The 19881-nt window shown below is 34.5% G+C and overlaps 2 protein-coding genes across 4 annotated transcripts; both read left to right on the plus strand.

The window, feature by feature from the left end:
• Window positions 1-419: 419 nt before the first annotated feature.
• On the plus strand, window positions 420-13198 carry LOC105792688 (protein EXPORTIN 1A). Of its 3 annotated transcripts, XM_012621385.2 has the most exons (32): window positions 429-894; window positions 2512-2628; window positions 2864-2956; window positions 3076-3147; window positions 3443-3550; window positions 3630-3712; window positions 4128-4266; window positions 4396-4464; window positions 4558-4635; window positions 4816-4878; window positions 4965-5009; window positions 5314-5421; window positions 5540-5638; window positions 6086-6289; window positions 6804-6863; window positions 7530-7640; window positions 7775-7872; window positions 8133-8241; window positions 8678-8743; window positions 8855-8953; window positions 9060-9140; window positions 9270-9359; window positions 9753-9838; window positions 9941-10021; window positions 10106-10288; window positions 10840-10906; window positions 11528-11638; window positions 11797-11904; window positions 11993-12130; window positions 12204-12341; window positions 12410-12514; window positions 12652-13198. In XM_012621385.2, the coding sequence occupies exons 1-32, from the start codon at window positions 796-798 to the stop codon at window positions 12772-12774; spliced, it is 3231 nt and encodes a 1076-aa protein (XP_012476839.1). In that variant the 5' UTR covers window positions 429-795; the 3' UTR covers window positions 12775-13198. The 3 variants fall into 3 exon arrangements, with proteins under 3 accessions (XP_052490492.1, XP_012476839.1, XP_052490491.1); XM_052634531.1 differs by lacking the exon at window positions 429-894 and having other exon boundaries at window positions 2572-2628; window positions 3469-3550; XM_052634532.1 differs by lacking the exons at window positions 11797-11904; window positions 11993-12130; window positions 12204-12341; window positions 12410-12514; window positions 12652-13198 and adding an exon at window positions 11316-11357 and having other exon boundaries at window positions 420-894.
• Window positions 13199-14820: 1622 nt separating this feature from the next.
• Window positions 14821-18650, plus strand: LOC105792689 (uncharacterized). Its single transcript, XM_012621386.2, has 7 exons — window positions 14821-15080; window positions 16408-16498; window positions 16698-16813; window positions 16921-16980; window positions 17067-17132; window positions 18047-18252; window positions 18368-18650. Exons 1-6 carry the CDS (start codon window positions 15024-15026, stop codon window positions 18236-18238), a joined length of 582 nt encoding a protein of 193 aa, XP_012476840.1. The 5' UTR covers window positions 14821-15023; the 3' UTR covers window positions 18239-18252; window positions 18368-18650.
• The last annotated feature ends 1231 nt before the right edge of the window (window positions 18651-19881 follow it).

Raw genomic sequence — 19881 nt, forward strand, 5'->3', positions numbered from 1 at the left:
GAATCCGTGTCTCATCATCCTATATCCTTACCAATTATTTAATGTCATTTCAGCATATTTTTCCATGTTATTGACACATCATTTTAGTAATTTTTAAATTTGAACCTAGGATCCTAGAACATTAGACTTTTGACTCTAAACCACGAATTAGGGTTGATTAAAAATTATTAAAATGATGTGTCAATAACATAAAAAAGATTCTAAAATGACATTAAATAATTAGTAAGGATACAAGATGACGTAGTGTTTCATTTCATATAATCTTTTACTAAATAAAATATTGCAAACAAAATCAGGTATTAAATTGAACATTAAAGTTAAATTTAAGTATTAAATGATATATTAACCCTTCTGCAAAAAAGGCAAAAGCGAAAATATAAAGAAAAAATAACGTTTCAAACATTCTTCAACGCTCCCTTGGTTCTCTCCCTCGTTACTTTCTGCTTCGATTTTAAGCTGCCCCCCCTCCTTTTTCTCACAAAACAAACAATTCACACTCTCTAAAATCACATATAAATTTTTACCATTCCTTCAATTGTTTCCTTCATTCTCAGCAAAACCCAAAACCCTCCTCTCTTTTTTTTTCTCTAGAAGATTCTCTCGTTTTCTTTTTCGTTTTTATTTGTTGTCACTTTTATCGCTGTAGGGTTTGGTACGTACAGTTTATAGGGTTTTTGTTGACATTTCTGGTGGAAGAGATCGTAGTGTTGGGGTTTATTTGGTTTTTTGGGGAAGTGAAGTGCGAGAGAAAGAGAGGGGAGTTCATTTATTCTATTTATCTATTTTTTAAAAAATATGGCGGCTGACAGGCTTAAGGATTTGAGTCAGCCGATTGATGTACCATTACTTGATGCTACCGTTGCAGCTTTTTATGGCACCGGATCTAAAGAAGAGGTTCGTTTTTTTAAAATATATTTTCTGTCTATTTACTTTCTTTTTTCTGTTTCCATTGCTTCACTCTTTGACTGGAAATGAGTGTTTGAATGTGTTTTTAGTTGAGACTGGTTTTCTGATTGGTTTCCGAGAAAGTAAAGGAAGAGTGTTGGAGATTTTGGTTGATAGAGTTTAATATAGCTGGGCATTTTACTTCAAATTGGAGATAAGTTCCGGGAAGTGTGGAGGATTTTTTTTCGAATCTCTAGGGTTTAATAGGGAGAACTTTAATTTTCTTTCTGGTTTTCCGGATTATGTGTGAAAATGCGGTGGTGCTCTAGAGTGTGGGGATGGGAGAGCTTTCAGTGAATGAACCTTGCTTTTGGGAAGTGGCATATGATTGCAGAAGTAAAAAATTGGCATTCAATTAGGCCATTTTGAATTTTACATGTACATATAAATTAGAACTAAGAAAACTTGTTAGAATTCTTGTTCAACTATTGGAAAAAATGAAGGTTGAAGGTTTTTAGCTGATATGATTTATAGTTCAGGACATGGTAAGCTTTTGGCCTTATTTTGGGTTTTAGTCCTTCTGTTTGATATAACTATGATAGAAGTAAAAAAGAAAACGATTTGTCTCTTATGTTTCTCTTCCCTTGACCAATCTTTTGAATCTCTCTGAATATTAATAGAGTTGGAGAAAAATGAAACCAAATATTGGGTTGTTTATTGTTAGTTCATTGATGGATAGGAGCTTTAAATTTATAGATAACTCATTTAATTTTTCAGGACTATACAACAAAAGAAAAGTTGAATTTCGTTTAATTTATTTCATTTTCTCTTATCATTTATTTTCTTTCCTCTTTTATGCTATATATCAAATGAGCCAAGTTGATATGATTTATTCATCTTTTTGCTTTTTTTTTTTACAAAAAGAAATTCTGCTTTGGGTTCTTTGTAGTTGGATGCATTTTTTAATTTGGTTGCTACTTGTTCATGCTTTGTAGAAAGAGCTGACTGGCTATGACCTTAATTCTGTAGGTTGCTGACCATGATAAATTCTAGGTATAAGCAAGTTCTGTTAAGTCTTAAGATTTCATAGTGGTGATAAACATTTTTCTAGAAACTGGCAAGTGGTCGTATCAAAACTTTGTTCTGCAGTTAAATTTTCTGTTGTGTGTTAAATGTTTTCGGCAACCTTTTTGAAGTTAAACTTAGTAGTTAAATGTTCTTTTCGATCAAAGTTGTTTATGTGGTACCCTGGTTTTTTGAGCAAAAGACCTTTAAATATTAATGTTTCCTAACAAATTAATAACCTTAAGTCTATTCGATACCCTCTCAAAACAGAGGTAAAGAAAAGTCCCAAGTCTAGCCCAAGAATCCTAAGTCTAGCATCTCATTTACATTTCGGTATACTTCTTATTCCACCTTGTTGCTCAAACATTATCAGTCTTTTTGGTTGCACTATTGATAAAAGTGAATGGTTTGTCAGATGGTTTCTACTAACATATTTCTGGAATTTTACGTCCCGTTGTATTTTTCATATGTGACATGCTTCATTCACCTATAGTTATGTTCTGGCTTGGTCTTCCCATTATTTGTTGACAATTTTTTCCTTAATTCTGCATAACTTCACAGAGAGCAACTGCAGATCAGATCTTACGATATCTGCAAAATAATCCAGATATGTGGCTTCAAGTTGTGCACATCCTGCAGCAGACAAAGAGCCTGAATACCAAGTTCTTTGCCTTGCAGGTCAGTCAAAACGACTATTTTCTCTATGATCTATAATAACAAGTACATCAAACTGGCCCAAGGGAGCTCTAGTTGACATCCATATGTTGTCTGGTGGTGCTTGTACCTATAGTTTGCTCTTGCTCTTGTAGTTGGCTAGTTGATTGATAGGTTGCAAGAACTTTTTCTAACAAATGACTAGAGTATTGCAAATTAGTGATGATTTTGGGGAGCTTTTCTTGTGCTTTGCCTACAGGTTCTTGAAGGTGTTATCAAGTATAGGTGGAATGTGTTGCCTGTTGAGCAGCGAGATGGAATGAAAAATTACATTTCTGAAGTCATTGTCCAGGTAAAATATTTCTTAATTGCTATTTCTTTTTAGGACTGAGGAATCTGAAAAATTTGTACCTTTCGTCCCATTTTAATTCTTCTCTCTTTGTGTTATCATTCTGAAATGCCCTGCTCTAGTTGTCAAGTAATGAGGCCTCCTTCCGAGCAGAAAGGCTGTATGTCAACAAGCTTAATATCATACTGGTTCAGGTATAACTTATCTGCCTCACAAAAATATACTTCTTAAAAGAAGACAAGCTTGTTTTAGATTTCATTGAGTTTGTAACAAATTAGGAGGTCCTCTGTCGGGGCTTTATCCGACTGCCCTTTTAATTCTTTTACCAATGACAATGTTTACTAGTTATGACATCAAAGTATTCTTTCCATATTCTTCATGGTTACCCTACTGACGTGTTTCTACGAATTTCTCATTTTAAGGCTTCACAAATATTAACCTTTTAGTCTAAATGCTGTCTAAAACAATATATGCGTACTGGATGTATAGATCTTAAAGCATGATTGGCCTGCTAGGTGGCAAAGCTTCATTCCTGATCTTGTTGCAGCTGCGAAAACTAGTGAAACAATATGCGAAAATTGTATGGCAATACTGAAAGTAAGTTTTGTATTAGGATTTTTTCTTGGTAAAACTGGTTGCAGAATCTGGATGGTAATATGAGCTTTTCTGTGGTTAGCTTCTAAGCGAAGAAGTTTTTGATTTCTCAAGAGGTGAAATGACTCAACAGAAAATCAAAGAGCTTAAACAATCACTGAACAGGTGAAACAATTGTTTTTTTTTTTTTTTTGAAGTATTAGGAATTTACTTTCGTGGATGTCAATTTTAAGTGTAAAACTGGTTTGAAAATGAACAGGGCCAAAATGACCCCCCTGCCCTCTAAATATCAAGCTTGTCTTCTCCCTCTAAGCTGTATATCCTGATATATATTTTCTAATCTACATGTAAAAATTGTTAAATGAACTCTACTCTTGTGAATGTCATTATTGTTGGTAGAAAAAAAAAGTAGGTTGAAGCCTGAAGGTCTCTCCTTAAGATTCTATTATCCATTCTTGTATTCACCTTGCTGGTCTGTATTAAGCAATTCAAGGTCTCGCTGATGATAGTCTTATTCTTCCAAGCATGGTTTATTTTTTGTGCAATCCATTTTTCTAAGTGTTGTATTTGTTTTCTACAGTGAGTTTCAACTCATTCATGAGTTATGCTTATACGTGCTATCAGCTTCTCAGAGAATAGAGCTTATACGGGCTACACTATCCACCTTGCACGCGTTTCTTTCCTGGATTCCTCTGGGCTATATTTTTGAATCAACTTTGGTTAGTAATTCTGGATTCTCAAATGACTTAGCTGTCAGTATGTCACGCGTGCTACTCTTTTGATGAAGTTGTTCTTATTTTTTATTGTCATTTGTTTCTCCTCTCATGCTGTATTTACATATCTTACAGTTGGAAACTCTCCTAAAGTTTTTCCCTGTGCCATCATCTCGGAATCTCACACTCCAATGTTTAACAGAGGTATTGTTTAATAAGATTTTCTTAAATGAATAAAGTTATATTGTTGTCACTCTAAGAGGGTGGAGCTTTATTTTATATTTTGGTTTATTGCAGGTTGCATCCCTAAACTTTGGGGACTATTATAATGTGCAGTATGTTAAGATGTACAATATATTCATGGTCCAGCTGCAGGTGTGTCAGCTTGTGCTTTATAAGTTCATTGAGATTTGCACTTAGAGCTTAAATTCCAGATTTTAAATTTTTTTTGTTAAGTTGATATATAGATTTGATGTTGCTTTTCTTCATCTTGTTTTTTCTCTTTTTCCCTTTGTTCACTGGTTAATATGTGGGTACTTTCTGGGGTGTTTTTAGACTATTTTGCCACCAACTACAAACATCCCTGAGGCTTATGCACATGGAAGCGGTGAGGAACAGGTATACATTTAGGTACACCTGAAATTTGTCTAATGAATTCCTTTCCCCCCTCCCCTCTAATTATTGTTTTAATGTTTTTACACCAGGCATTCATTCAGAATTTGGCACTGTTCTTCACTTCATTCTACAAGGTAAGCTGCCTATAAAATGAACGAGGCTCCTTTTTGTCATAAGGCGAAATATGGTTGATCAGTGGTAATAGTTTAGCACCCACCAATTTCTGTGCCTGAGTTGGTTTATGGGTGCCTATATGCATTTTGATGCAAAGAATGATACAAATATTGTAATTCTAATTGGATGATTTTTAAGATTGGCTGTTTTCTTTTGGGATTAATCATATGTTAAATATTGGATTGATCAAGCTTAAAATGTTTTGAACTAGTTGCAGTTGATTTTTTGATAAATTGTGTTATTAAAATTATTCTATGTTTTTAGTTTCACATTCGGGTGCTAGAGTCTTCACAAGAAAATATTTCTGCGCTGTTAATGGGTCTGGAATATCTTATCAACATATCTTATGTGGATGACACAGAGGTCTTTAAGGTATCATGGCAATTCAATATCCTTTATTTGTAAATTTTGTTGTATCTGCTTGTTCTGTTTTAAACCTTTTGGAACTTGGTTTCTAAAGTATTATTTTGCTGATCTTCTGGTTAAATAGGTTTGCTTAGACTATTGGAACTCCTTGATCTTGGAGCTATTTGACTCACATCATAACATGGACAATCCTGCTGTAACTGCAAACATGATGGGACTGCAGGTACCCAGATTATTTATGTTACCTTTTCATTTATTATGAAGTATTGGGAATTCAGAAAAAGTACTGCAAATCTTCATTATAGCGCAAGTGTTATCAAGTCATGTGCATTGCGCCTTGTAACTCTTCTTTTTGCCACCTTTTTGGTGGCATCTTTCTCCTTTTCTTCTCTGGTTTCTGTCTTAGAGTATGCCAGCTAGACATAATTGGTGTCAAATCCAGCAATGATATATATTAGGAAGTGAAAGAAAAAAATCATGTTGGACTACATATTTTTGCATGTTTAGATGGATGACTTGTTAGATAAGGCCTCTCTCTCTCTGTAAATCTTTTCTATCTTCTGTGGAGATTGATATGAAATTGTTATTGTTAATTCTAGACAGCACTCTGCTAGTATCTGATTACTGCAGAAGGGTCAGTCATTTCTTGTTAATGAATTGAGTCTGACAGGTGCCTTTGCTTCCTGGTATTGTTGATGGCCTTTGTGCCCAGCTTCTGCAACGACGCCGACTTTATGCTGGTACAATGTCAAAGTTAAGAATGCTTATGATCTGTCGTATGGCTAAGCCTGAGGAGGTTCTGATAGTTGAAGATGAAAATGGCAACATTGTTCGAGAGACAATGAAAGATAATGATGTTCTTGTTCAATATAAGGTGATAGATCTCAAATGTAGCCTGTGATGCTTAATCTAGATGACTAACTTTCATGAAATCTAATTCCCATTTACAAGTGCTTAATCTTTTACTCCCCTAAAATGGTGCTGGCTGATTGTGGCCAACTGGATTGAATGATAGTTTGTGGCTTTCTTCTTAAGAAAGGTTTTTTTTTCTTCTTGCAATGATTTGTATACTTCACCTGTAAAGATATGTACTAGGTGCTTTTATCTTGTATCTTAAGAAAGGTTTTTTTTTTCTTCTTGCAATGATTTGTATACTTCACCTGTAAAGATATCTACTAGGTGCTTTTATCTTGTATAAAGATGCCTGTAAATGGAACTCTTCTATCTTCAGAACAATATGTTGGAGTTGATATGTAGAGCAAACACGTCAAAGCTTTATGCCAACAGCTTTTACAGTATTAGCTTGTGTGTTTGTTATTATCTTATATATGTGAAAATTTAGTTTTTCTCTTCCCGTATTCTGTTGTTAATGAAGTTAAATATTGCAGATCATGAGGGAGACTTTGATCTATTTGTCTCACCTAGATCACGAGGATACTGAAAAGCAGGTATAGTACTCTGAGACATTTAAATTTTCTGTTTTCATAAAGTTAAATGATGTTATGTACTGCTTTCCGACCTAATTCTCCTGAAGCTTGGAATGTATTTGGTCATGAATCAAAATGAAACTTTTTTTTCTCTTCCCTAAACAACAATATGGATTCTATAAAAAAAAAAAAACAAAAACAAAAGACAATATAGACCTGTAAAGGTCCAGGCTACCTGCCTGACCCATATGGGTGAGGCCTTTGATAAGGTATTTATGAATTCATGCTGACCCTGCTCAAATGAATAATAATAAACATTATTTTATCTAAATATACCTATAAAAATATATAAATACTAATATAAAATATCTTTTAATATATTTACTTTTTAAAAATAGTGAAATGGGTTAGTGGGTTGGCTTGATTTGAGCCTGAGCAAGGAATGTAAAATTTTTTCGCGCTGCAGTCTTCCCCGTTGTGCATCAGATAAAAAAGAAGCCATCTCTCCAATTTTGAGAACCTAGGGAGAATGAAGGATTCCACTGTAGTTTAGTCTTGGAGCTTAGTTTACCCTCCAGGAATCTTATTTATTAGCTATTTTCTATTATTTATTCTTTTTTGAAGTTCATTGCAGATGTTAAATTATTCAATTAAATTTGGATTTGTTTTGTTGTCTATGTAATGCAGATGCTAAAGAAATTGAGCAAGCAATTGAGTGGTGAGGATTGGACTTGGAACAATTTGAACACATTATGTTGGGCAATAGGATCTATTTCTGGTTCCATGATGGAAGAGCAGGTATCCTTTACACCAAGAAATGTTGACCATTAGACACAATGTGATCAGTGACATGCATTTACTTGAATCAGTTGCTGTTCCCTCCTTGTATGCATAATTCTGATATATGTTAAAATTTTTGGTGTTCATGGCAGGAAAATAGGTTTTTGGTGATGGTCATTCGTGATTTGCTGAATTTGTGTGAAATCACTAAAGGGAAAGACAATAAAGCTGTTATTGCTAGTAACATAATGTAAGATATATAATTTCAAGGGTATCTGTAGACTGTCCTGTTGATTTCTCTCTGGAATCTATACCTTTTCAAGCATCTACTTGTCTTTTAAAACCTGGGTTTTATATGGATGGCATGACTATTTTTGGTCATCTTCAGTATGCCATGTGCTTATTGGTGAATTTGGGATCCTGAAGGAACTTATTTGCTGCTTGTTTTCTTCTTGTTATATTTTAAAATTGCTTGTATTCATTTAATGTTTGTTATTGGTTTTATTCCAGGTATGTTGTTGGACAGTATCCAAGGTTTTTAAGGGCTCACTGGAAGTTCCTGAAAACTGTTGTGAATAAGCTGTTTGAGTTCATGCATGAAACACATCCTGGAGTTCAGGTAAACTAAAAACAAATTATTTTTATCTTCTGAAATGTTTGATCAAATAATTCTATGGCGAAAAGAAGTTCCTGAAAACTGTTGTCAATAAGCTGTTTGAGTTCATGCATGAGACACATCCTGGATTACAGGTAAACTAATTGTAAAACGGAACAACTTTCATCTTTTGAAATTTTTGATCCAATAGTTCTATGGTGAAAACATTTGTATGCTTAACATCACCGATGTGCTTGTCATTGTAGTATATTTTTTTTGTTTATTATGGTGCTTTGCAAAGTGTAATTGAAAGTATACCAACAAGTTCAAAATTGCCTTTTATCTAATTTCGTTAATGATCATCTCATTACGTTATGACTTTGCTTCTGATGATGATGAGACAATATTATGGCTGTTATTCATACTATAATGTCCTAATATAACAAGCTGGCTGTGTCAGGATATGGCCTGTGACACATTCTTGAAAATTGTTCAGAAATGCAAGCGAAAGTTTGTGATTGTTCAGGTATCATCTACTTCGGCGTTTGCCTCTTATGGTTATAATATCTTATGTGTTCACGTGCATGCGCGCATGTCGGAACCTGTTATATTGATGAACTGTATCTTGTTAATTCAGGTCGGAGAAAATGAACCATTTGTTTCTGAACTTCTATCTGCTCTTGCAACAACAGTTGCTGATCTAGAGCCTCATCAGATTCATTCCTTTTATGAATCTGTATGTCTCTTTCCAATGCCTCTACTATCCAGATCTTTGCATGTCTAATCTGTTGCTGAATGAGCTCAATTTTCCTTTTTGTGTTTTTCTTAATTTTAAATTTTAGGTTGGTCATATGATTCAAGCAGAATCTGATCCCCATAAGAGGGATGAATACTTGCAGAGACTGATGGCACTTCCCAACCAGGTTTGTTATTGATAGACTTAAGGTTACCTTTTCTTGTTTGCTCGAATATGTGCATGTGTCTGTCATTGCATGCAAATGTGGTGAGGTTGTGCTGGTAGTTTTATTCTGAAGATGCTGCTTGTTATGCAGAAATGGGGTGAAATTATAGGGCAGGCACGTCAAAGTGTTGACTTCCTTAAAGATCAGGATGTGATAAGAACTGTGCTGAACATACTGCAGGTATTCTTATTCTAATATAAAGTGTGTATTTTTTATTTCTTTTGTTGAACTTTTATGGAACATATTATTTTTTCACATGGTTGGCAGGTATCTGCCTTACTCCGTAAAATAAGCATGTTTACTTTAATCTGGTTCTATTGTATTGACAAAATAAAAAATAGAAATTAAAAAGGTAGTTGGCTCAAAAGCTTATCATTTATGTGGAGGGGAGGATTCTCAATTGCTATGATAAATTAATTATTTATGCCCATGCATCTGTTGATGGATTCTTAGGTGGTGGATTAGAGCTATTCTTTCCTTGCAGACTTGATATTTGTGATGTATGCATCCTGTGGTTATAATTCAATGCTTATTGGGATTTTGTGAGGCTTAGAATGAGTCTTCACCTTGCAGACAAATACTAGTGTGGCCAGTTCTCTTGGAACATATTTCTTATCTCAGATTTCTTTAATATTCCTGGACATGCTCAATGTGTACAGGTAAATTTCATTTGTTCAAATTGCAAAATTGAGCATGGAAATTCTGTAAACTGTCTTTTTTGCTAACATGAGTAGTTTATGGTTCTGCAATAAATTGGACAGAATGTACAGTGAGCTTATATCAAGCAGTATTGCAGAAGGTGTACCCTTTGCTTCAAAAACATCCTATGTGAAACTTCTACGGTGAGATCAATTTTTACAGACATCCTTTTCTTTGTTTGTTTCATCCAATAGTCTCTCATTTATTTATTATGCTTTATGAGGCAGATCTGTTAAGAGGGAGACTCTTAAGCTCATTGAGACATTTTTAGACAAGGCAGAAGATCAACCGCAAATTGGGAAACAATTTGTGCCCCCAATGATGGATCCAGTTCTTGGTGATTATGCTAGGAATATGCCAGATGCTAGAGAGTCTGAAGTTTTATCACTTTTTGCTACAATAATAAACAAGTATGATAACCATTTAATACAGTATTCCATTTTCAATAATGTGATTTTTAACACTAATCAGAAACTTCTTGAATAAATGGAGCACTTCTTGATCCTTCAGATGTAAAGGTTAGGATGTATTTGGTATTTGTTGATTAGTGCTTATTTATGTCTGTTTTTCTTATTTAATTATAAGGCCCAGATGAAAAGAGGTATGGGAAGCACTTTTTATCTTTGCACATTAATTTTGCTAAGACTGTTGCCTCTGAAGCAGCTATCTTTTCCTTGTTAGTCCAAATAGTTTTATTTTATTTATTTGTTTTAAATTGGTGCTTCATTCCCATATGCTCTGACCTTTGTCTACAATTCTTCAAGCCATTGCATATTTAATTGTTTTAAGGCTAAGTGCAACATTGTATCTATGCAAAACATAGCAACATTGACCTTCTGTTTATCACACTGGTACTGGCATATAGTATTTCCGTTTCTTGTTAGCATCGTTGGTGGTTGTCATTTTTAGTATCAAATCTTTGCATTTCTTGTAATTTTGGTCCTGTTATTTATGCATGAAGGTACAAAGCTGCAATGATAGATGATGTTCCCCGTATATTTGAAGCTGTTTTCCAGTGCACGCTGGAGGTGAGTTTTATTTATATATTTATTTTATGCATGTTATTGAAAGGAGGAAGAGCTTAGGATGTGGTACTAAATGGAAAAGCGCCCTAAAAGGAATTCTGATACTGTGTATTAAGTCATGAGAAATTACTGGAGCAAGCATGTCAAGAATGAGTGCTAAAATGCTGCATGCATGCCACTAAGCAGACTGAAGGTCCCACAGAAGTTATGGTCTGTTATATCTAATGGTGGAATTTTTCTTGATTGTTTTCACATTTCCTTGAGATATGATAAATTCTGGATTCTTACCATGTGAATTAGGCGCTGACATTTAACATGCCATAAAGGCATTATTTGATAATATTTTTGCTGAAAGTCTGATGCTGATGATCCGTTGAAGCTGAAATGTTATAGTTTGTTCATGTGTTACTAGGACTCGGGGTGAGTGTCGGATACCCGTATGTGTCCGAAATGGGTATGCTTAATTTTCTTTTCAAGTTCTCTTCTACATTTGGAAGATTGTATCCTTGTTCCCATGTCTGAATAGTGTGGGAAATGGATGCTTTTGGGAAAATGAAGAATCGGAATAACACAGGTTTTTCTTAAGCTGCTTTGCCTATTATTTATTGTTGCCATGGCCTGCAGATGATAACCAAAAATTTTGAAGATTACCCGGAACATCGCCTCAAGTTCTTTTCATTGCTTCGTGCCATCGCTACTCATTGTTTCCCTGCACTTATTCAGTTGTCAAGTCAGGTTAGTAATGATTTCTTCTTTTTGGTGATCAAATTATAGCTGTCCTATAATTAAAAGCTTGAAATAATTCTTTAAAGTTCTTTTTCGGTCTAAGCTTTTGAAAGAGTTTCATGTTAATTGTTAATTACTGGTTTTTGTTTTTCATGCATTTGCATCAGCAACTAAAGCTGGTTATGGATTCAATCATTTGGGCATTTCGGCATACAGAGAGGAATATTGCAGAAACTGGTTTAAATCTTCTATTGGAGATGCTGAGAAACTTTCAGGTTTGACAATGTTGTACTTTTTGCATATTTGATTACCGTGTTGATTTATGAGCCAGGTGTTGAGTTTTCGGTTTTGGTAACTTGGCAGGCTTCTGAATTTTGTAACCAGTTCTATCGAACATACTTTTTGACAATTGAGCAAGAAATATTTGCCGTCTTGACAGACACATTTCACAAACCTGGCTTCAAGTTGCATGTCTTGATTTTACAGCAGCTGTTCTGCCTGGTTAAGTATCTTACTTTGCCTCGATTTCTCCAACTTTGGATCAGTTTTATCTTACTTAACAAATTGTTCTCAGGTTGAGAATGGTTTATTGACTGAGCCCTTGTGGGATGCTGCTACGGTTCCATTTCAGTATCCAAATAATGAAATGTTTGTTCGTGAATACACAATAAAACTTCTTACTACATCATTCCCCAACATGACTGCAGCCGAGGTAAATAATTGGTTCAGATAATTCTTTTATCTATCGAGTTGATATAATCTGATCTATGCGGATTTCAGGTCACTCAATTAGTGAATGGACTATTTGACTCGAGAAATGATTTGCCAACATTTAAGAATCACATACGGGATTTTCTTGTGCAATCAAAAGAATTTTCAGCTCAGGTAAAAGCTTAGAAATAGGAAAATGAACAAACCTTCTTAGCTTACAAGCTCGTAGACAGATCTATGCTATCAATGGTGGAGTTTTCTGTGGTTTGCTTCAATGAACGAGCTGATTGTTTTAGCTGTATTTTCTGCAGGACAATAAAGATCTCTATGCGGAAGAGGCTGCTGTACAGAGGGAAAAAGAGCGGCAACGGATGCTTTCAATCCCAGGTCTCATAGCCCCAAACGAAATACAAGACGAGATGTTGGACTCTTAGACGTGGCCTAATTTTGCCTTAGCCAAGTTCTTAAGTTTTGACATGGGAGTTAAGGTTGTGCCCGTATCCCGGAATATAAACAGATGCACCATTTGTTGCCCATTGTTACTCATCTCTCCTTTATCAAAAATGGTGAGTCACGAAGTTGCCATTGCTCACAAGTGGGGTTGCTAGAGATGCTGCATGTATGTCAACTAGAAAGGTGTAGAACATTTAGGTAGGGATCTATATATCTCTCTATATCCGATCCTGAGTCGTATTATAGAAGTTCCATAGCTACAGCTTGATATTTGTACCGTTTAGATGACTGGTTTTGAAGTAATGTTAGTTTCATACCAGGTTAAAAGGGGAACACTAACCTCTGAAAGTTGTGCAGAATATTATCTTTTTTCTTTTTTGAGTTGATTTAAGTTGAATTCCATCATTACGTGGTTTCAGTGTTGAGTTAACAGAAGGCTTTGTATGTTCTTTTAAAAAAAACCTTATACATGTTTTATAAAACAGGGAAATAATTTCAGATTCAATTTTATAGATAAATTGGCAGACCCAAATTTAAGAAATTGAGCAAAGCTAGTTCGGTGTAGAGTTAAAGGAAGAGAAGATTTGCTTCCGAAGGCATGAGCTTGATTCGGACATTTTTTTTCTTCAAAAATCACAATAAATCATCATCAAAGCAATCAAAAATTATAAAATTAAAGAAATTTCAAGTCGAACTGAGTAAGAGAGTGAGCATCATATTGAAAGGAGAAAAAAAACATAGCAACTTTGTATTTTGGGAAAGAGATTTCTTGGTTCACTGCGTGGGGTGGAAAAGAAGGATGTGAAAAAATGAGATTTCTAGTCCTTATTACACTGAATAGGGGTTAATGAATTGTATTAATATTAATATCTCATCTCAACCCTTAAATACAAGCTAATGTGTTTTAGTGTACTTGAACTCATAATCTGTTGCTAATAATATTTTAATAATTTTAAAGTTTAAATAATTAAAAAATCAATTAAACTTTCATAAAAATAATTAAACATTATTATTCATGTCACCTGTCACGTCCTTAGAGTGTATCTAAAATGAATTTACTTGATTAAAAATAATGAAAATTTTCAAAATTTATGAAGGAATTTCAAGAAGGATTTAAGTAACTCAAATTTCTTTTCAATTTTCACCAAGAAAGATGTGGTTTATCAAACTTCCTCGTAAATATGATATATACTTTAATTTTAATTTATTAAAATATGTATAATTTTATACAAATCTAATAATATTTATATTGAATATTTTTATACTATTTATTTTTTAATTTGTAAATATTCTTAAAATAATTATTCATCCAACAAAATAATTGCAAATGCTAACATTTTGTATCAATGAATTCTAAAATATTAACATTTTAAATTTCTTTATCCAATCACACTTTTAGAGGCTTCAACAGAAATTATATTTCAGAGATTTAACTTTTGAATGTTCAATTGATTACCATTTCTAATTAAGAGTTTGATTGATTTTAATTATTTTACCAAATTTGTTTTAGTATTTAAGTTTTTTTCGTTTAAATTTTTTAAAGAGTAAGCTACTGAACTATTAATAAGTTTACATTTCGATCACTCAACTCCACAAAATTTAAATTTATTTTGTAGATTCATGATGTTCAAACCTCTTTAATAACTTAACTGTAAAAGAGGAGATTGAGAATGAGAATGAGAGCTATTGGTTAGCACGGATGGTGTGATAAGAGAAGGCTATACAATAATGATTTTAACAGCCAAATAATTTAAATGAAAACTTTCGAAAAATTCAGAGGTCATTTTGTAACTTTTTAAAGTTAAGTGACCAAAATATAAGATTACTAATAGTTTAATGACCTTTGATGCAATTTACCATTTTAAACAATATTAGAGTAGTGCAACTGCCAAAACCAGGATTTCATAATCCGGTTTGGCCCGAACGGCTCCGGGGGTACCCCGGCCCATAGACAGAACCCATTCGGCAAATAAACGCGACCTTTTCTCTCTTAAAAAAGAAACTCCCCTTATATTTCTGTATTTAAAAATCTGATCTTCGGGAAAAAAAAAAAAAGAAAAAAAAGACAGCAGCCAAATTTTTTTTTTCCTTCTATAAATTTCTCTCTTTGATCAATCTAAATTTCCAAGTTTTCTCATCACAGAGAGAAACAAAAAATCAAAAACAGAAGTAAAAGAAAAAAAAATTGTTTTTTGAAGGTAGAAAAAAAAAATCGAAGCTTAAAAGAAGCATGGGTCAAGCTTTTCGCAAGCTCTTCGATACCTTTTTCGGTAACACAGAGATGAGGGTACTTCTTCTTTTTTTTATCTGTTTAATTCTTTTTCTTTGTTTTAGTTTTTTTTTTTGAACTGATTCTTTTGGTAATTGTTCGTTTAAAAAAAAATCTGAATTTTCCGGTTTATAGTTAATGTAGAACTGAAGAAATTTGTTACTGTTAATTGTAGTTTGAAAGGAAGATCATAAATTTTATTTGAATTCTGCAAGTATTTACATTTATAATGATCTTGATAGAAAGGAAGATCATAAATTTTAGTTGAATTCTGCCAGTATTTACATTTATAGTGTTGCTGATAGAAAGGAAGATCATAAATTTTAGTTGAATTCTGCAAGTATTTACATTTATAATGTTGTTGATAGAAAGGAAGATAATCCCAAATATATTGTATTGTAACTATTTATTATAGCTTGTTTTAGCTGGAATGGACCTGGAAATTTTGACTCCCAACCCTAAAATCTGATCTGATCAACCTGCAGATAAACCTGATTCGATTTGATCATAAAAAGTCAAACCCGAACATGATCATTGCAAAAAATGATCCGAATAAATAACCCAAACTGGAAAAAAAAATCCAGTTAGACTGGAAAAATCGGTTGAGCTAGCTGTTGAACCAGGTTTTATAAATTTTTTGAAATTTTTAATGATTTTTTTAATAATTTATTTAAGGTTAAAATATGCCATATGTCCCGAAGCTCTTTGAAAATTGGAATTTAGTCCTTGTAGTTTTATTTGTAGGAATTTAGTCCCTTTTCAAATTACAAAATTCAAGTCTAGTTGTTAACAATGTTAAAAATATTTTATTAAATTCAGGTTCATTGCAAAATTTAACAGCTTTACTGTAGGACCTGAATTTTGAAATCTGAAAAATAGAGGGACTAAATTTCTAAATTGTGAAGAGTATAAGGACTTATGGCATATTTTAACCTTTATTTAACTGAAACTGGGCTAGTGGTCGGAGTGGGAACCAGTGGCTTAACTGGTTCGACCATCGGTCTGGTTCCGAAAACATCGGATAAAAGTAACACTCCATTGTTTTCTTCTCCCTAGGCAAGGCTCAAAATATATGTACCTTTGTGTACAACTTTGATACAGGTTCTGTTTCTAATAAGCATGTACGATAGATAATGCATAAGCAGAACATTTTATATTAGCAGTCCGTTTTCCATATGAATCTAGCATGCAAACCAGTGCATTGTTGTTAAATTAGTATAGTGTTTTCTCCTATCTGACTTACGGATTAGCATATTTCTCATGTCTTTTTATATCACAATTGTTTTCTTTTTTTTCCGCTTTATATTCTCCGTCCTTACTTGTACTTTCTCTTGAGCTGATATAGGTTGTGATGCTAGGCCTCGACGCAGCTGGCAAAACAACTATATTATATAAGCTACACATTGGAGAAGTTTTATCAACTGTTCCCACTATTGGTAGGCAACTTGGTTTTAGATATGGTTGATTTACATGATTGAGGCTCCCATATTTTGATGGTTTTCTGTTTCGTTTGTCCACGGAGGAGCTGCTATTCGAACAAAGTGGTTGTGTGAAATCTATTTCAGTGTGTATATCAGTTGAGTTGGATGGACAAGTTGATATAACGACTGAGTTCTTGTGTGTTGTCTTGTCCAGGTTTCAATGTCGAGAAAGTTCAATATAAGAATGTGATGTTCACGGTTTGGGATGTTGGTGGACAAGAGAAACTAAGGCCACTCTGGAGGCACTACTTCAACAACACGGATGGACTGGTAATAATTAACTTTCTCAAAGGAAAAAAAGAAGTTTTCTCCCTTTAACGACACAGATGGACCGGTAATGAAAATCCTCTCTCTCTCTACTATATTTGTCTCTGTAGATCTACGTTGTTGATTCCTTGGACCGAGAGAGGATTCGCCAAGCTAAACAGGAATTTCAGGTTGTAAATTTAGAACAAGCACAAACTTGTTAGCCATTTAGGTTTTAACATAGTCTCTTTTCAGTTCTTAATAATTTTTTTTCCAGGCCATAATCAATGATCCATTTATGAGCAATGCTATCATCTTGGTGTTCGCCAACAAGCAGGACTTGGTATGATTCAGTTAGCTGTTTGAGACCCGTCTTTTTTTCTGTATATAGCAAAATGCATGCAGTATTTGCTTGAACTACTGAGAACACATGCATTTTTTTAGTTGCTGGAAGTACCAATGTCAAGGATATTTTAGTTTCGAAAAATAGGTTCTGCTGTTGTTTGCATAGATCCTCCATTTTCTTGTGGTCAGTGAGAACTGTCGTCTATAGCTGCATTTTCGATGACTTCATTCATTTCATTGTTTTGTTTCGTGTTATTGGTTTTCGAGTAACATAATGCGATGCCTCATTAGCAGTGCGCCAAACATTAAGAATTTGTCTGAATAGAATGTAATCCTTAGCTCCAAGGCCCTTAGATTGACATGTTTCGCCTTGTTCTGCTTCTTGAAGAAGGCCTCATTTTCATCATTGTATGAAAACTGTAATTCCCTTAAATCGATCATGCGAGGCATAATAATGGATAAAGCATATGAAGTTGCAGTATGGGTGCTTTGCTTCCCTGAACTAATCATTACTAAATGTTGCTTTTGGCGGATGAATTTATAACACATAGATGTTGGCATGTTGCTGTTAGACTGTTACTCAGATTTTGGTGTGAGTGTTGAATACGGATACGTATCCCAAAAAAGTTTATTAAGTTTTTTCCTTTTATTGGTAGGTCCTTAGGAGGTGCTATATCCCATGCTTATGTCCAAATATACATCTAATTCATGTAATTAATATTATATATAAAGTAGAAGAAAAAGAACCAGAGTAACTTAGTTATCAGGTTCTGGTTAAAATTTTCATGTTTTGAGCTTTCTGGTTGAAACGAATAAACTATTACTGCCTTTTAGCTTCATTGTGCATAAACCGAAGCTTTATCGATGAAGTATGCCTTTTCCACTTATCTGATCTTGTGTTCCTCCTTCCAGAAAGGTGCCATGACCCCAATGGAGGTATCGGAGGGACTAGGTCTATTCGATATAAAGAATCGGAAATGGCACATACAAGGTACTTGCGCGCTTCGAGGAGATGGCCTGTATGAAGGACTAGACTGGCTATCAGAAACTCTCAAGGAGATGAGAGCTGCCGGATATTCGTCGCTGGGTGCATCATCGATCTAATCATTATCACACAGGTTGGAACTTGGAACCCCTTCCCTTGCTTTATATGAATGGCATGGCATTAAATCAGAGCTTGTCAATGAGAAAAATAATATCGGTGCCATAAATGACTTGATTTAATCTCTTCAGGTACTACATCATCATCATCATGAGGGGCAGTGACAGCCAGATGTTTGTAAAAGCCATAAATGGCTTGCTTGTAAAAGCCATGTGTTACCAATGGGAAATTAAAACCCAGATGTTGTAATATTTGTTTTGTTAGTGTAAAGCTGATGAAAGTTAGACAAGAGTGAATTCCTCCATTGTGTATATTAACAAAGCTGGTTACTCTACAATGTTCAATGGAAATTGTTACTCTGTCTAGGAATATTTACAATTATTTTACAATATAATTATACTTGTGCAAGTAAAATTTTGAATCACCATTTTGCTATGTGGTTGCTTTGTGTCACTGTCAGACAGCAAATTAATAAGGTTAGTGTGAGTATTGATTTGAACGGGGATGATTAAAGTTCTAGTCAAATACTCGTATAAAATGGATTCAAATTGTGTTACTCTCATTTTTTATTCTTGCTAGTTGGATTTTTTTTTTACTGATAATTTAAAAGAACTTCTATTTTGTTAAATGAAACAATATAAAAGTAATTTGTATAAAAATATTCAAAAGAACTATTTATTAAATGAAACAATATAAAAATAATTTGTATAAAAATATTCAAAAGAACTATTTATTAAATGAAACAATATAAAAATAATCAATGCATGTATCGGTCGGAATTAGTGCCACATGGGGGTGGTCGACGGTTACACACTAATTCTTTCTTGGTTCAGCTTTCGGCTAGGGTTGTGGTTGTTCAGGATCAGCTTCTGATTGTGGGCGTTGGGAAGATGACCCACCTTGATCGAATAAAGATCCCGTAGGTGTTTGCATCACCCATGGTGCTGGGTATTGGAAATGAGTTGAGCTCCCTAACGGTGCCTCGTGCAGTCCCTCCTGCGATGATGGCGTATATATCGTCGATTGAGTTGGAGTCATCGGGAAATGAGATGCACAGGGCCATACATTCCAACTTGGCATAGGAGTGGAAAAAGGATACATATAAGGGTTAGAATACGCACTTAGCATAATCTGGAGGGGCTGTGGTGTAGGCATCGTCGCTTGCTCCGTTGGAGCCGATGATTGCGTGGGCGCTGTTGATAGGCCCGCCTCGCCACCCCTTGTCCTTGGATTTAAAGGGCCCCGTCGTTCCCTTTTGGCATAGATTTGCCGACGCCTCTCATCTTCCGAGAGCAAATATGGCTTGCCATGGATCCTAAACCATGGCATGTAATCTGGATCGCACGCTGACTCCGGAACGATAATCGGTACACGAGTAGGTATATTATCGTACCGATTTTCCCATATTTCTATATATTTCGAGTGGAAGAGCGACCAATGTGTATCCCGTCGTCGTAAGTCAATTTTGTGCTCATCATCAAGCACCTCAGGTGCTATGAGAATCAGTTGTCGAAATCCAAATTGCCGCAACACTCTATCCGTTTGGTGCATCTCAACGGTAGCGTAACTAACCAGTGGGACCCTAACGTGCCAAATGTTCGGATTCTGTAAGAATTCATCTGGAATTACTGCCCGAATTGCCGAA

Source organism: Gossypium raimondii, chromosome 8 (genome assembly GCF_025698545.1).
Source record: "Gossypium raimondii isolate GPD5lz chromosome 8, ASM2569854v1, whole genome shotgun sequence".
NCBI lineage: Eukaryota > Viridiplantae > Streptophyta > Magnoliopsida > Malvales > Malvaceae > Gossypium > Gossypium raimondii.

What these genes read in the sequence shown, in the direction of transcription:
- LOC105792688 (XM_012621385.2), top strand. Translation starts at nt 796, where the DNA reads ATGGCGGCTGACAGGCTTAAGGATTTGAGTCAGCCGATTGATGTACCA. An exon ending in ATGTTCTTGTTCAATATAAG is followed by an intron (nt 6,290 to 6,803) that starts GTGATAGATCTC and finishes TAAATATTGCAG; the next exon opens with ATCATGAGGGAGACTTTGAT. An exon ending in AGATGCTGAGAAACTTTCAG is followed by an intron (nt 11,905 to 11,992) that starts GTTTGACAATGT and finishes GTAACTTGGCAG; the next exon opens with GCTTCTGAATTTTGTAACCA.
- LOC105792689 (XM_012621386.2), top strand. Translation starts at nt 15,024, where the DNA reads ATGGGTCAAGCTTTTCGCAAGCTCTTCGATACCTTTTTCGGTAACACA. An exon ending in TCGGTAACACAGAGATGAGG is followed by an intron (nt 15,081 to 16,407) that starts GTACTTCTTCTT and finishes GAGCTGATATAG; the next exon opens with GTTGTGATGCTAGGCCTCGA. An exon ending in TCAACAACACGGATGGACTG is followed by an intron (nt 16,814 to 16,920) that starts GTAATAATTAAC and finishes TTGTCTCTGTAG; the next exon opens with ATCTACGTTGTTGATTCCTT.